Consider the following 13,676-nt stretch of genomic DNA (forward strand, 5'->3'; position numbering starts at 1 on the left):
TAATAAAAACCACATAATGAAAAGCATTATAGTGAATGTCAATTCATAAATAATTGCACCCACATATGTATGTGCGTGCAATATAGGAATCAAGGATACATCGAATATATATCTGCTAGACGCCACATAATGGTCTCAACTGACAGATTAATACATGATGTATTTTTATTGTCATGCTACTCATACATCTGATTGAGCTCAACAGTTTGTCTCTGCAACTGAATCTGAGGTTTCAATAAATTAAGAATTTGAAAAAAAAATAAATAATAATAATAAACTAGCTAAACTAAGAGTGATTTCTCCGTAAAGGAGAATAGGCCCATCACCTTTGGATGCTAGCAAAAAATGGAGGACTCACAAAATAAAGTAGGGTTATAGCGGAGGTGTCCTTGAAAGTCTTCCTAGTGTTTCCAATCACATGAAGGTACCCTATGTATACTTTACCTGGGTCCTGTACTGTACAATTAACATATGTTTTTTTGTAATGAAGGTGTATGCAAAATGGCTATGGCTGCAAAAGGGTTAAAGCCAATGCATCAGCATGACACCCAGGAGGAGGGGCCAGCAACAGTATCCATGGTCTAAGTACAGGACTCCTTTTGGGAAGTATACTCTTAGTAATCACCCAGTGAGGGGATAACACATAGCTCAGATTAAAGTAAACTGAGTGCCTTCTCATGTGTTGCTTAGGTTCAGGGCTTAATTAATAATTTCACAAATAAATGCTGGTGTAGCAATAAGCTAGGGGTCCTCTGTCTTCCTTTGGCATACACGTTGGAGAAATTTTTCTCTTAACACCAATCCTCATGTGCCCCCAAAACTTCATGCTATGTGAACTTTCCTGTTATAATAACTAAGCCACAGATACTGCTAAAATTACTATGTGAAGTAGAGGAAACCCATTAGATGTGGTAAATGAGTGAGAAGCATTGGTTAAACTTGTCCTCTTTCTTGTAATGAGCATTGTGCTAAGCCACAGGCTGTGATGTTCATTATATAGCCTTGCCCAGCCCTCCACAGACAAAAAAAATTAAACAAATTCTATTCATTTCCAAGGAGGTCCTGTTAAATTTTAGATGGTCTTTCTATCAAAATTTATAGAAACCACTGCACATGCACCGTGGGATGCATTAACTTGCAGGGAAAGCCTGTGCTCCACGAAGGCCACAAGGCAAGACCATCGGAGCCATGCAGTTTGGGTAAGTGTATGGTATTAGCAAAAAATACTCAGCAGTGGGTTGTGAAGTACAAAAAAAAAATACACATAAGCACTAAATTACATGGTCAACGAAATTCTGAAAGCATGACCTAATAGGGATACATTAGGCTTATAGTGGAGAAATACTGCATTCAATAATCACGGTCTGATACTTGTGACTTGACTTTGTATGGAGGACAACAGGCCAGCATACAAGACATGAGGTGTGGGGCAGAACATAAATAAGAATGTGCCACCTTCATCACATACGCAGGTAACCACAGAACCAGAGCCCACAGTACTCAGGCCTTTAGATCATTTTTAATTATCAGTCTCACTGAAAGATCTAGGAGCATCTCAATACTAGTGCAAATATATTTGCCAAGTAAACAAATATTTTATATATACTCAGCCTAATAATTATCAAAGAGAATTTTCTTGTATCTTCTAAGATATTTGATCTACTAATCTTGCTCCTAACCTTGTTGAGGAAATGCCAAAATAAAGAGGTACATCAAGTAGAGTAGAAAACTCAAAACTTTCTTCTGTTGTTCTGACCTTTGCACACATTAACAAATGCCAGGTCAGAACCTCAGGGTTCAGTGATTAAATGCCAACTTTACTAAGGTATCATTGATGCAGGATTTCCATCACTGTCTTTGTCAAGTAAGGTCCCAGTTCTGCAATCAACTTCAAGGCAACAGCAAATCTATTACTGCCACGTCACTGTGAATATTTTAGAAAAGAGAATAATGACACCTCGAAAGACTCCCTGCTTAGAAACTGTGATTCCTTTTGGCTTGGTGTAAGTACTTTCATTAGAGTCCACACTCTCAGCTTTAACATTTGTTGAGCAGACAATATGAGTAATTGTTTAGGTAACCACACAGGCTGTTTACATGATGGCAGAGACAAGATGGAAAGTGGGTTTTTTTCTTAACATCTTGAATTAGTTTCAAGTGTGCCATTTTGCATTTAAATGTAGAAAGACACGGAAACTAATCCTTTATATTCTATTAGAAAACAGCCACTGTCCCCTCTCTCTCATTATGGTGCAGACTACAAGACCTAACAACAAAAATCTATATTATTGATCTAACCAAGTCTCCACAATTATTCTTTAGAAGGAAACACCGACGATAAATTACATCTGCACTGGCTTTTCATCTGCAGTTCGATATAAGTGATCTCTCAGGGCAAGCTGGAGACCTTAAATCGTCAACACCCTTGTCAGAGTAGCTAAAGAGACCTGACCTCCCACCAAATCCATGGGATATTTCTCAATAAAGAACTTTTTAACCTAAAATCTTCTCCTAAGAGGTGAACATCTGGATCAAACTTCAGCAACTGTCCCATTTTTATCATCATTAATTTTAATTATTGTGGGTACAGCAAGTCAAACAGATGTTAACAATTTCCCATGATTAAGACAGTTGTACAGGAATCACAGAATATGTCAGCCATGCAAAAAGAAATGGCGCATATTTATGTTCGCTTTGCAAAGGCATGTTTATGCTTTCTGTCTAGTATGACAACAGATGTGATGTTTGCCCACACTAAGTTATCACAAAGCACCACATACAGGCAAAATATATATTTTTATAAACCTGAATCATTATTTGTCACATCGTTTTTAAAAGAATTAGATTTTTTTTTTCACTGTTCAAATATGGTTAATTCTTTCTGCTACTATGAAAATTTATCAACAAAACAGGTAGTTTAGATATTCTTTTAAAAGACCCATAGCAACTAATTCTACCCCCAGCTGGAAAGGCCTTCCATCTGAACACTAAAAACTAAAACAAAATTCTAATTGGAGAGTACAGTTAGGAGACCCTAAATTGCCAGCAAGAATGAAGACTTCTGCAACTAACATTTAATCTATATGACTTCCAACTTGATTAATATATCAACACTTATATTTGTTGGCTTTTATACACAGTCAGTTTTTGTAAAAACCCACATGCAGAGTTCATATGCTTGTGCAAGAACTCTGCAGCTTGGTAAAGCTGACGAGTGGATAGTCAAGAGGGATTGTGTGTCTGCCCCCAAGTGCCAGTGTCTCCTAATAAGTGCCAGTATCCCTAAAATTAGAATGTCAGCCAGAATGTCAGCCATGAACATAAGGATATCTCATGCTGTTGTTTTTGCAGTAATAAGCAATCAACTGACTTCACTTGACACAGGTTTTATTTTTTTCCAAAGAAAACTTGCACAGATATGTAGGCTGCCACTGTCTACCACTTCTTTCTGAACATGCTAGTCACTTAACTACAAGGCTACTCAAGTGGTCAAATATGCAGATCAGGTACCGTAATTTCATAAGCTATATATCTTTTCAGGTCATTGATGTAGAACATCCTGAAGCAATTGGATCAATCACATCTAGACCACTAATATTTTCAGAAGAAAGTTACTAATTGTTAACTTTGAAGGAAGTCATAAATGTCCTTGGTTGTTTGCCATGCTAATCCTCTGATTTGAGTATTTCCAAGCCCTTGACCCAGAACAAGAACATGCAGATCGGGTGGTTCTGGCTTCCTTGCCACATGCTTGTTTTGGGTCAGTAACTCAAGAAGTACTCAAAAAAAACCTTTCATGAGAGAGATGTGGAGGCTCCCTTTGTTACTTCTCATTCTGCAAACGCCATTTAACGGTCTGTCAAGTTTACACTCATGCATCAATACTTTGTGACCCTCTACATCAGGCATATGCAATTAGCGGACCTTCAGCTGTTGCAGAACTACAAGTCCCATGAGGCATAGCAAGACTCTGACAGCCAAAGCATGACACCCAGAGGCAGAGGCATGATGGGACTTGTAGTTTTGCAACAGCTGGAGCTCTGCTAATTGCATATCCCTGGTATATAGCGAATGCCTGTAACCAGTTATGGAAAAACCTCACCACTGGCCTTCTCCTTTCATCCTCAGATTTTTCATCTGATTTTTTGTCAGATCTGTTGATATACTCTTTAACAGAGGGGAGTAAAGCCAAAATGTCCACAAATTGACCTTTCCAAATTGTGTCTTAAATCTGAGGAGAGAGGTGATATCCTAGCGGTAACATCTCACATGGCAATGATTCCTTTAAACATCAGGAACCGATGAGCTAGTCATATTACGCTTGACTAGCAATGAAGTCTTAGGATTAACATTAGCCATTGGGGAAGAAGGACTATTACTATTGCATACATTATCCATATTAACAGTAGAAGAGAAGGAGTCAGTGACGTCTTCGCATAGTGTTTGGCAAACACAGCGATAGCTGTATGAGTGGTGATGCTGTCTGACCATTATAACAAAAGCGATTCAGCTACTGCAAATGTGTGGGTGGATTACATTGTTTGCCCAGTCTTGTAGCATTTAAAAACACTGCGCAATGATGGTTTTTCTTTTATCTTTATGTGAATCATCACCTTGCAAATGTAATTCATCATGCAACTGTGATCTGTGAGAATTGAAATACAAGCAAGTTCATCAAAGGCAATTGATTGGACATTTAGACCTCAGCTGGATTAACACAAACAGACACTATTTATTGCTTTTTTTTTTTTTTCCCATCTACATATATCTAGGGATGTGTATTCCCTTATATGTTTTTTGATGCATCTATTTGCATTTATTCACTTTATTGATTGATATATTTATTTGCACCTATTCACTTTACTGTGATATCAGGGTATATGTTTTTGATGCATTTTTTTGCATTTATTCACTTTATTGATTATTTATTTGCACTTATTCACTTTACTGATTATGATATCAGGCTATTTTTATGTTTAGGATTTTATATATACGCACCACTCCAACAGATGGGGATAGTTTGATAAGCGCACCAACATATTTTATATTGATTTATAGCAACAGGTCTCACAGCACTAATTGGTTGGTTGCAGCTCACACATTTCTTTTTGGTGTTTTGTTATTTTATAGAGAATCCACATCAGCGCTTTGGTTTTCTTTTTTCACTTGTAGTTTTGCAACAGCTGGAGGTCTCCACATGGATCAACCATGCAAATAGGGAATATCTGACAGATATGCATAATTGTTTCAGGTGCATTGACTAATATCTTACTGAAGCCAGTTGGTCAGTGTACTAGCCAGACAACTAGCATCTTAAGGAGGGGATTGCAAATGGCAACCCATGCCTCTTTAAAAAGTTTTTTTCTCAAGATCTTGAGTGTTGGGGCCAGGGTTAGGACTAGTCCCTAACTTTCAGAATGGTGCAACTGGTTAGTTTAGTATAATTCAAATGAAGCATTACAATAGTAAGTATATTAGAAACATACTGTATGTCTTGACTATAAGTAGATGAAAAATATATGCTTTTAGGAAGAGGCCTTAAGTCTAGGTTCACACCTATGCATCTGCGTTTGATGTGTTTTTAAGGCACGTTCTTCCGCATTTTGCGGTTTTAAACCAGTTTTTGCATGCAGTTTTTATGCATTTTACGTTTTTTTTTTCTCTTTAAATGCACTGTAAAACACACTGTATAAAGCTGGTTGCTAAGGAGGGGTCTGGGAAGCCGGCCTCCGCATCCCTAACAACCGATGAGTCATCAGCTGTCAGCGGCATTCCCACTAAAAGCTAAATAATAAAAGAAAAAATTGCCGGCAAAACCCCCCCAAAAAACTGCATGGGGTCCCTCCCCAGGTCCATACCAGGCCCTTCAGGTCTGGTATGGATTCGGAGGGGACCCCACGCCAAAATTATAAAAAAAAAAACAAGAACTGTGTGGGGTCCATACCAGACCCTTATTCGAGCATGCCGCCCGGCAGGTCAGGAGAGGGAGGGGACAAGCGAGCGAACCCCCCTTCCTGAATCATACCAGGCCACATGCCCTCAACATGAGGGGGATGGGTGTTATGGGTCAGGGGGGGCTCTACAGTGGTAAAATAAGAACCGCAAAACACATCAAAAATTGCATCACAAATGCACCACTTGCATTTCTGGTGCAGCTCCATTGAAATCTAAAAGTCCCCGACCCTTTCCAAAAACGCAAGACCACGAAACGCATATATGTGAACTAGTACCATAGGAAACCATGTTAAATGGACTGTAGTGCATTTCTGCAAACTTCAAAACACACTGTACCACCAGTTTTCTGCAAACTGCAAAACGCATAGGTGTGAACGTAGGGTTAAAAAAGTTTTCTGTTCTGAATGATCTACAAATATTTGATAACCTTGCTCAATTATTTTTTCAATATTAAATTATTGATTTTCTGGGAAAAAAGGGAGTTTTTAATTTTTGTGTATATGTATTCTTTATGTGTAACATATGATCCCAATGATAACATATGAAATCATAAAGATGTAAAAAACAAAACCAGGAATGAGGACTGCAGAATTAGCCAGGGTATCACGAAGAGTAAGTAAGATAAAAGCATGTAAACCATCATGCGCAATCATGAGAAATGCCATATTTTACCCCCCCTCTTTTTTTTTTAAGACATTTTTATTCAAATTCTTACCAATACAGCAAGGCTGAAAAAAAAACTAAATATAATACATACACATCAAAGAATTACATATATGAGTGAAGTAAAATAGCTTCAAGAATCATGAGTATAGCAACCATAGCTAAATAGATAACAAAAACAAATGTATCCCATAAGTTCTGGGATGAGCATACTGTATGAACTGCTAAGCATGGATGACATGAGTATCTCTTTTCAATTCCATGGTCATAACGGTAAGAATAAAATAAGGATAACATAACTTACAATCTAGGGTATAGATTATATACAAAGGTGTAAGTATTTACTAGGCTTAAACTTTTAGTCTACAGAGTCTTCACAAAGTCATATGGATAATGGATGCAGGTGGTGTTCACAGGGTGACGTCAGGACAGTTAGAGGATGAGTGTAGTTAACACCCCAGTTGGGTAAGGGGGTTCAGTGCCGAGAATGGGTGCAGAATCCGGTATACTGATAAGGTTCACCTTGGCGTACCAAGCGGTAAACTGAAAGGTGGTTACCCCTTCTCTTTAAACCCAAAATAACAGCTCAAGAAAGCAGACATCATCAGCTTTTCTCTACCATGGCTACTGGAGGCAATGTTCTCAGAGATCCTCCAAACAGTTGGGCATGTGCAATGGTTGACCATGGGAAAGAGTGACCATCCCAGGAGCACACACCAAGGTAAAGAAAGATATGGCCATTAGTCTCTCTACTGCATGGCCCTGCACACGTATTACTTTTCAGAGGACTACTGGGACACCCAAAAGCTGTGTAGTTTTCTGGCCAGGGAGACTAACAATGACATGTGCAATTCTATTTTGTAAACCGATGAGGCGCAAGTACCCTTGAAGATTTAAAGCTGAACTCCAGGCAGGTATAAAAATACTACACAATGATGCAAATGTGTATTCTTTAAAAATTATTGAAAGTATTTAAAGAGCAAACTAGTATAAGTAACAAAATTTGTCTTGGTAATACTGCACAGTAGAACCCGGTGAATCACAGGGGCAAATTGTACAAGCAAATCAGGCATGTTAAATCTGAATATACTGAAAAAGAACATGCAGACAGGAGGAGCGAGAAGATGGATGAGCAGCTATTCCCTTACTATCCAATCACAGGCTGGAGGCAGAGAGGTGACCAAGCTGTATTTCTTAACTGCAGTAGAGAAAAAAAACAGGTCACCAGCATGGCTGTGCTGTCTGTACAGATCTCAAGACAAAAAGGCAAATTATTTTTGGAAAAAAAAAACCTCCTATAAATGGGTATCTCAACTGTTTATTTAGCTGTTTGCCGCTCAGCTTGAAGAGATCCATGATTCTTAAGGGGTTAAACCACCAATTGGCTAATATAACTAAGAAATAAAGAACAGTAAAGAAGGCAAGGAGAGGGGAAGTAGAAGGGGAGTTTGAGAGATTGCAGAGCTGGTTAGAGAGCAAGACAACATTTATCTCTGGGACTAAAATAAGGCACCATAAAGATTCAATTTTCATTTACAGCTGCTCGAAGTACATGGAGATGTTTCAAAGTGGACAATGTCTGCTCTCTCAATGTTTATGTTAACGGTGTTTGTTAAAACATCTTTGTTTTAATTAAAAAACAAAAGTATTACTTGCCTATAAATGAGTTTTATATATAACCTGGAAGATAATGAAGACATAATTTCTAAACAGACCTGTGTGAGTCCTGTAATGATCTTTCATGGCAGAGGCTGTGAGGAAAGAATAATGGCATGTAGGCCAGGTACATTTAAATGGCTTTTCGCCTGTGTGAAGCTTCATGTGGTTATTCAGGGACCATTTCTCTCTAAAGCTTCTGTAGCAGAGGTTGCAGGCAAATTTCCTGAGTGAATAAAAAAAAAAAAAAAAAAAAAGAAAAAGAAAGAACATTGGAATTAGAATAAGAAAAAAAACATGTGGAGATCAGCACATTTTTAAACCTAAGAAAAGGACAAGACTTTTACAAGCTCAACAATGGTAAATGCAATGCCTTTTGCTGAAGAGAATTGCAGCCTAAGTCTGTCATGTCTGTATAACCAGGCATTGATTTTTCTGTCGAGGCCTGGCACGTCAGCCATTTATTCTCTGCTTTGCGGTTGGGCCCAACGGGTTTGAAAAATTCTGTTACAGTCCAGTCGCCCCTGAGGCAAATGTGAGAATAGATTTCACCTGTACAGACCTATACCACTTATCCAGGGCATGTGCTGTCAGAGCAAAGGCTAAATGAAAAGCTATCTGTTCAACAGTGCTCAGACAGCCAAGTGGTGCTAAATGCTGTACTGTGCTGAAATACATCTCTGCTTACACCATCACGTTTAACCCTTCCTCTAGAAAGGGGGCAAGCCATGTACTGCACGCTGCTGGAAGGCCTCAATGCTAGGACTAAAAGCTTGGGTCTATGCATGTGTGCGCATATATGCATGTGTGTATATATATATATATATATATATACACACACATATACACACACACCCACACACAGTTTCACATTTAAAAAAAAAAATCATTTTAACTCAAGTTACTCTCCATGCCAACATATGCATTTACTCATGTACAAAAAGAAAAAAAACAAAACAAAAAAAACAACATACTGTACTTAGCTGACATAGGAGAATAAAAAATTGTCAACCACTCTCTTGAAACCCTTCTTCATTATAATAAATGTATCCTTATGGACTTATAATGACAATTTACATTTTAGTTATACTTTAACATGGCCTTTTTCACATGGATGAACCCTTTGGGCATCAGGAAACCCCTGCCAATAGATACTATATGCTGGTACATTAGACCAATGGTCAGTAGGAAGAATGCTCCTTGGATTTATAATCATTAGGAAGAATTCCCCTCTCCATTCCTTACAGAATGTCAGTGCAGAGAGGCAGAAATTGCTCACAGCTCAAAGAACACCTAGAAACTTCTGGAAGGGCCCTAGTTAGGAAAAGCTGATTTACAGCAGAGTTGAAGAGCCTCAAAATTTACCACCCCAGGAGCTTTACATATGCAATAATGCACTATTACGTACAGCGTATCAACACATTATAAAAGACTTGCCTGCCAAGCTCTCCCCACAGCTTTTACATCTTCTGCCAGTTGTCCTTCTGGGTGTTGACTCTTTGGCTGTTTAACTGGCTGGGTCACAATGGCGTCACTCTCGCGCTTGTGCACGGGAGTCATGTCATCATGGCATGGAGTGGTGCCAGAAATGTATGCCGAGCTGTGTCTATGCGGCTCATTGTACATAAATGCAGATAGGTCGGGGAGAAGAGTCTCTTCTGTCACAAAAACGGCCAGCAGATTTTTATTTTTAGGTTTAGTTAGGCTTTAAATGCACAAAAATGTTCATAGCTTACATACCTTTAAAACTAAGTATTTAAATTGAATGTAAACTTTAACAATAAACTTCCTTTATTTCATTAAACATACTATTCAGAGAATTTTGTTATATCCGTTTAATATTCTGTCCCCATATTATAACCAATAGGTCATATTCACACTGTCCCAATGCTGTAACATGCACGTTAATGTGCATCGAGTTAATTTTCAAGGGCTGCCAATGCACTCCTGTGCAGCAAAAAATGCATCCAACCCTTTCTCGGGAATGTAGCCGTAGCACTATGCTGTGGTTGCAGTTTTCTTCATGGATTGGGGTGTCATTAAAAATAAATGGAACCCCAATGCACCAATACGCGTAATGAGCATTACCGCTGCAGACATTCAGCCATCAATTGATCACTATAGCAATCATCTACTGCTTCAAGCTCTGTCCAAGTCTCCATACTGACAGGAAATGGTATGTGGTTATTCATGACAGCACTTTAATTCCACTGCAAACACAATAAGGAAGCATTTTGTTTACATTTTCTGCTATAGTGCACCTATAAAGCAGGGTATCAGGATAGAAAGTCCTGGAGCTGATCCTTTCAGCCCCTGAGCTTAACTTTGGACCCCAACTGTCATTTACAGCCAGCGCTTATGTTAGTCGGAATCCGCAGCTGCTGCCAAGTCCTGATGCCATTTTAAAACAGGATAGGAAGTAAAGGGAAATCTCTCCAACAGAGACACACACAAAAACTCATTTTAACCACCTGGCGCGGCGCTCAATTGTTGGGAAGGCATCCCTGGACGTGCTCCTGTTTACATCCCCCCTGCACGCCGCCACGGGCGCGCATGGGGGGAAATCTGTGTTGTCACCGCCAATCACAGATTGTGCTAAATGGCCAATCACAGTGGCCATTTAGCACTCGGAGTGTCCAATGAGAGATGATCTCATATGTAAACATATGAGATCATCTCTCATTGCTGGCTCTCCCTCCTCACACAGAGACCGCGTGTGAGGAGGGAGAGCGACCTGCAGCGTGAGCCGTGAGTGTGTGAACACAAACACACACATGCCCACAGTGCCATCTGTCCCCAGTGCCATCTATCAGTATCATCTGTCCCCAGTGCCATCTATCAGTGTCATCTGTCCCCAGTGCCCCCTGTCCCCAGTGCGACCTGTCAGTGCCACGTGTCATCTGTTATCAGTGTCACGTGTCATCAGTGCCACGTACCAGTGACATCTGTCATCAGTGCCAACTGTCAGTGTCATGTGCCATCTGTCATCAGTGTCACGTATTGTCATCAGTGCCACATCAGTGTCACGTGTCATCAATGCCAGATTTTAGTGCCATCTGTCATCAGTGCCACATATTAGTGCCATCTGTCATCAGTGCCATGTATTAGTGCCATCTGTCATCAGTGCCATGTATTAGTGCCATCTGTCATCAGTGCCACGTGTCATCAGTGCCATCTGTCATCAGTGCCACGTATTAGTGCCATCTGTCATCAGTGCCACGTATTAGTGTCATCTATCAGTGCTGCCACATCAGTGTCACGTGTCATCAGTGCCACATATCAGTGCCATCTGTCATCAGTGCCACCTGTCAGTGTCACGTGCCATATGTCATCAGTGGCACTTGTCATCAGTGCTATCTGTCATCAGTGTCACGTGTCATCAGTGCCACATATTAGTGCCATCTGTCATCAGTGCCTCATATTGGTGCCATCTGTCATCAGTGCCACGTATTGCCATATGTCATCAGTGCCACGTATTAGTGCCATCTGTTATCAGTGCCACGTATTGGTGCCATATGTCATCAGTGCCACGTATTGCCATATGTCACCAGTGCCACATCAGTGTCATGTGCCATCAGTGCCACGTATCAGTGCCATCTGTCATCAGTGCCACATCAGTGTCACGTGTCATTGCCCTGGTGCTATTGTATTTGTATTTTGGGGTGTCATTTGTGGTATACACATGCCATGTGAGAGAAATAACCTATTACAATGACAATTTTGTGGGAAAAAAATCTTAATTTTGCAAAGAATTGTGGGAAAAAATTACAACATCAAAAACCTCACCATGCCTCTTACTAAATACCTTGGAATGTCTACTTTCACAAAAGGGGTCATTTGGGAGGTATTTGTACTTTCCTGGCTTGTTAGGGTCTCAAGAAATGAGATAGGCCGTCAGTACATCAGATGTGATCAATTTTTTATGATTTGCACCACAGCTTGTAGACTCTCTAACTTTCACAAAGACCAAATAATATCCATTAATTTGGGTTATTTTTACCAAAGATATGTAGCATAAATTGTGGCCAAAATGTATGAAGAAAAGTTAATTTGCTAAATTTTATCACTGAAACAAAGAAAAATGCATTTTTTTTCAAAATTGTCGGTCTTTTTTCATTTATAGCGCAAAAAATAAAAAACCCAGAGGTGATCAAATACCACCAAAAGAAAGCTCTATTTGTGTGAAAAAAAGGACAAAAAATTTATTTGGGTACAGTATTACATGACTGAGTAATTGTCATTCAAAGTGTGAGAGCACTGAAAGCTGAAAATTGGTCTGGTCAGGAGGGGGGTTTAATTGCCCAGTAGGCGAGTGGTTAAGCAGTGTAAGGAAGGCCTGAAACTGCTGACAATGTTTTAACTGCTGTTGTCGTCTTTCTGTCCTGGAACATCTGCACGCCCCATTGTTTGCATCTGTGTCATAGGGACAGGAAGCAGGGGCACCCCTTAAAGGGTCTGATTTCAATGCTTTATACAATTATAATTACCCATACAGTATAGCAAGATAGCAAATGGGAAAGAGAAAGGCTAAAAAAAAATGAAAAGCCTTTACGCAGGAAAGGTTGTCGCTATCAGAGATATACACATAACAAACACACAGATGACCATTTGTTCTTCTGTAAGCAAACCATGTAACAAAAGCACATTTAAAACAGTATTTTTTATATGGAATAAGCAAGATCTATGTCTTTTAATACAGCCTTACTAACATGTCAGATGGCCAAGCATAAAAGGATTAAAAGTAAGTGAATTCCAAAGAAATATAGATCATAGATAATATTTTATTTATGTTGCAACTGACACATCACATTGCTCCCTGTGTCTTATTGAGGTAAAATTAAACTCTCCCGCAGAGAGTTGTCATTCTTGTGAAAAATGATTGACACATACATCACAGTGGTAAACCTTCTGAATGTGTTTTTTTGCAGTCTGTGAAATACATAAGATCAGGTGGAGAGAAAAGAAATTGCCACCTTGTTACCCTTGAGCAAATGGAATAAAGGTGGTTCTGTCAAACCTAATATATTTCAATAGAAATTACAAAGCAGAGGAAAACATGTCTACTCTATGCTATGTGTGACTGAACCTTGATTATTTATCTTTTTGTTTGTTTGTGTGTGCTGTGTCCATCAACTACAGACCATCCAGTGGGGTAATGCTAGAAAAATAGGATTTAACACTTGTATAATACCACTAAACAAAAAGCTGTTTGGTGGACATGACACCTATATTCACACCTACACTATATGTTCTCTAACCAGAAGTCTTTTTAGCTGCTGAGAAAGGAATGGGTCAAGCAGGGTGACCACTGATCTCTGAATATCAGAAACTTAAAATGTATGTAAACAAAATAACTATTCTTACATTTTAGAAAACTGCAAGCAGGCAGCTTTTGATGCAGG

At 39.3% G+C, this 13,676-nt stretch overlaps 1 protein-coding gene across 2 annotated transcripts in view; it reads right to left on the reverse strand.

Annotated features, from left to right (window-relative positions):
• The window catches only part of ZNF407 (zinc finger protein 407), an 823,527-nt gene that overhangs the window by 303,166 nt on the left and 506,685 nt on the right, over positions 1-13,676 (reverse strand). For both annotated transcript variants that reach the window (XM_073631246.1, XM_073631245.1), the window contains exon 6: positions 8,334-8,500. In XM_073631246.1, the coding sequence (XP_073487347.1) occupies positions 8,334-8,500 (167 nt within the window). The remainder of the gene's footprint in view (positions 1-8,333; positions 8,501-13,676) is intronic.

The sequence above is a fragment of the Aquarana catesbeiana genome, linkage group LG05 (genome assembly GCF_042186555.1).
Source record: "Aquarana catesbeiana isolate 2022-GZ linkage group LG05, ASM4218655v1, whole genome shotgun sequence".
Classification (NCBI taxonomy): domain Eukaryota; kingdom Metazoa; phylum Chordata; class Amphibia; order Anura; family Ranidae; genus Aquarana; species Aquarana catesbeiana.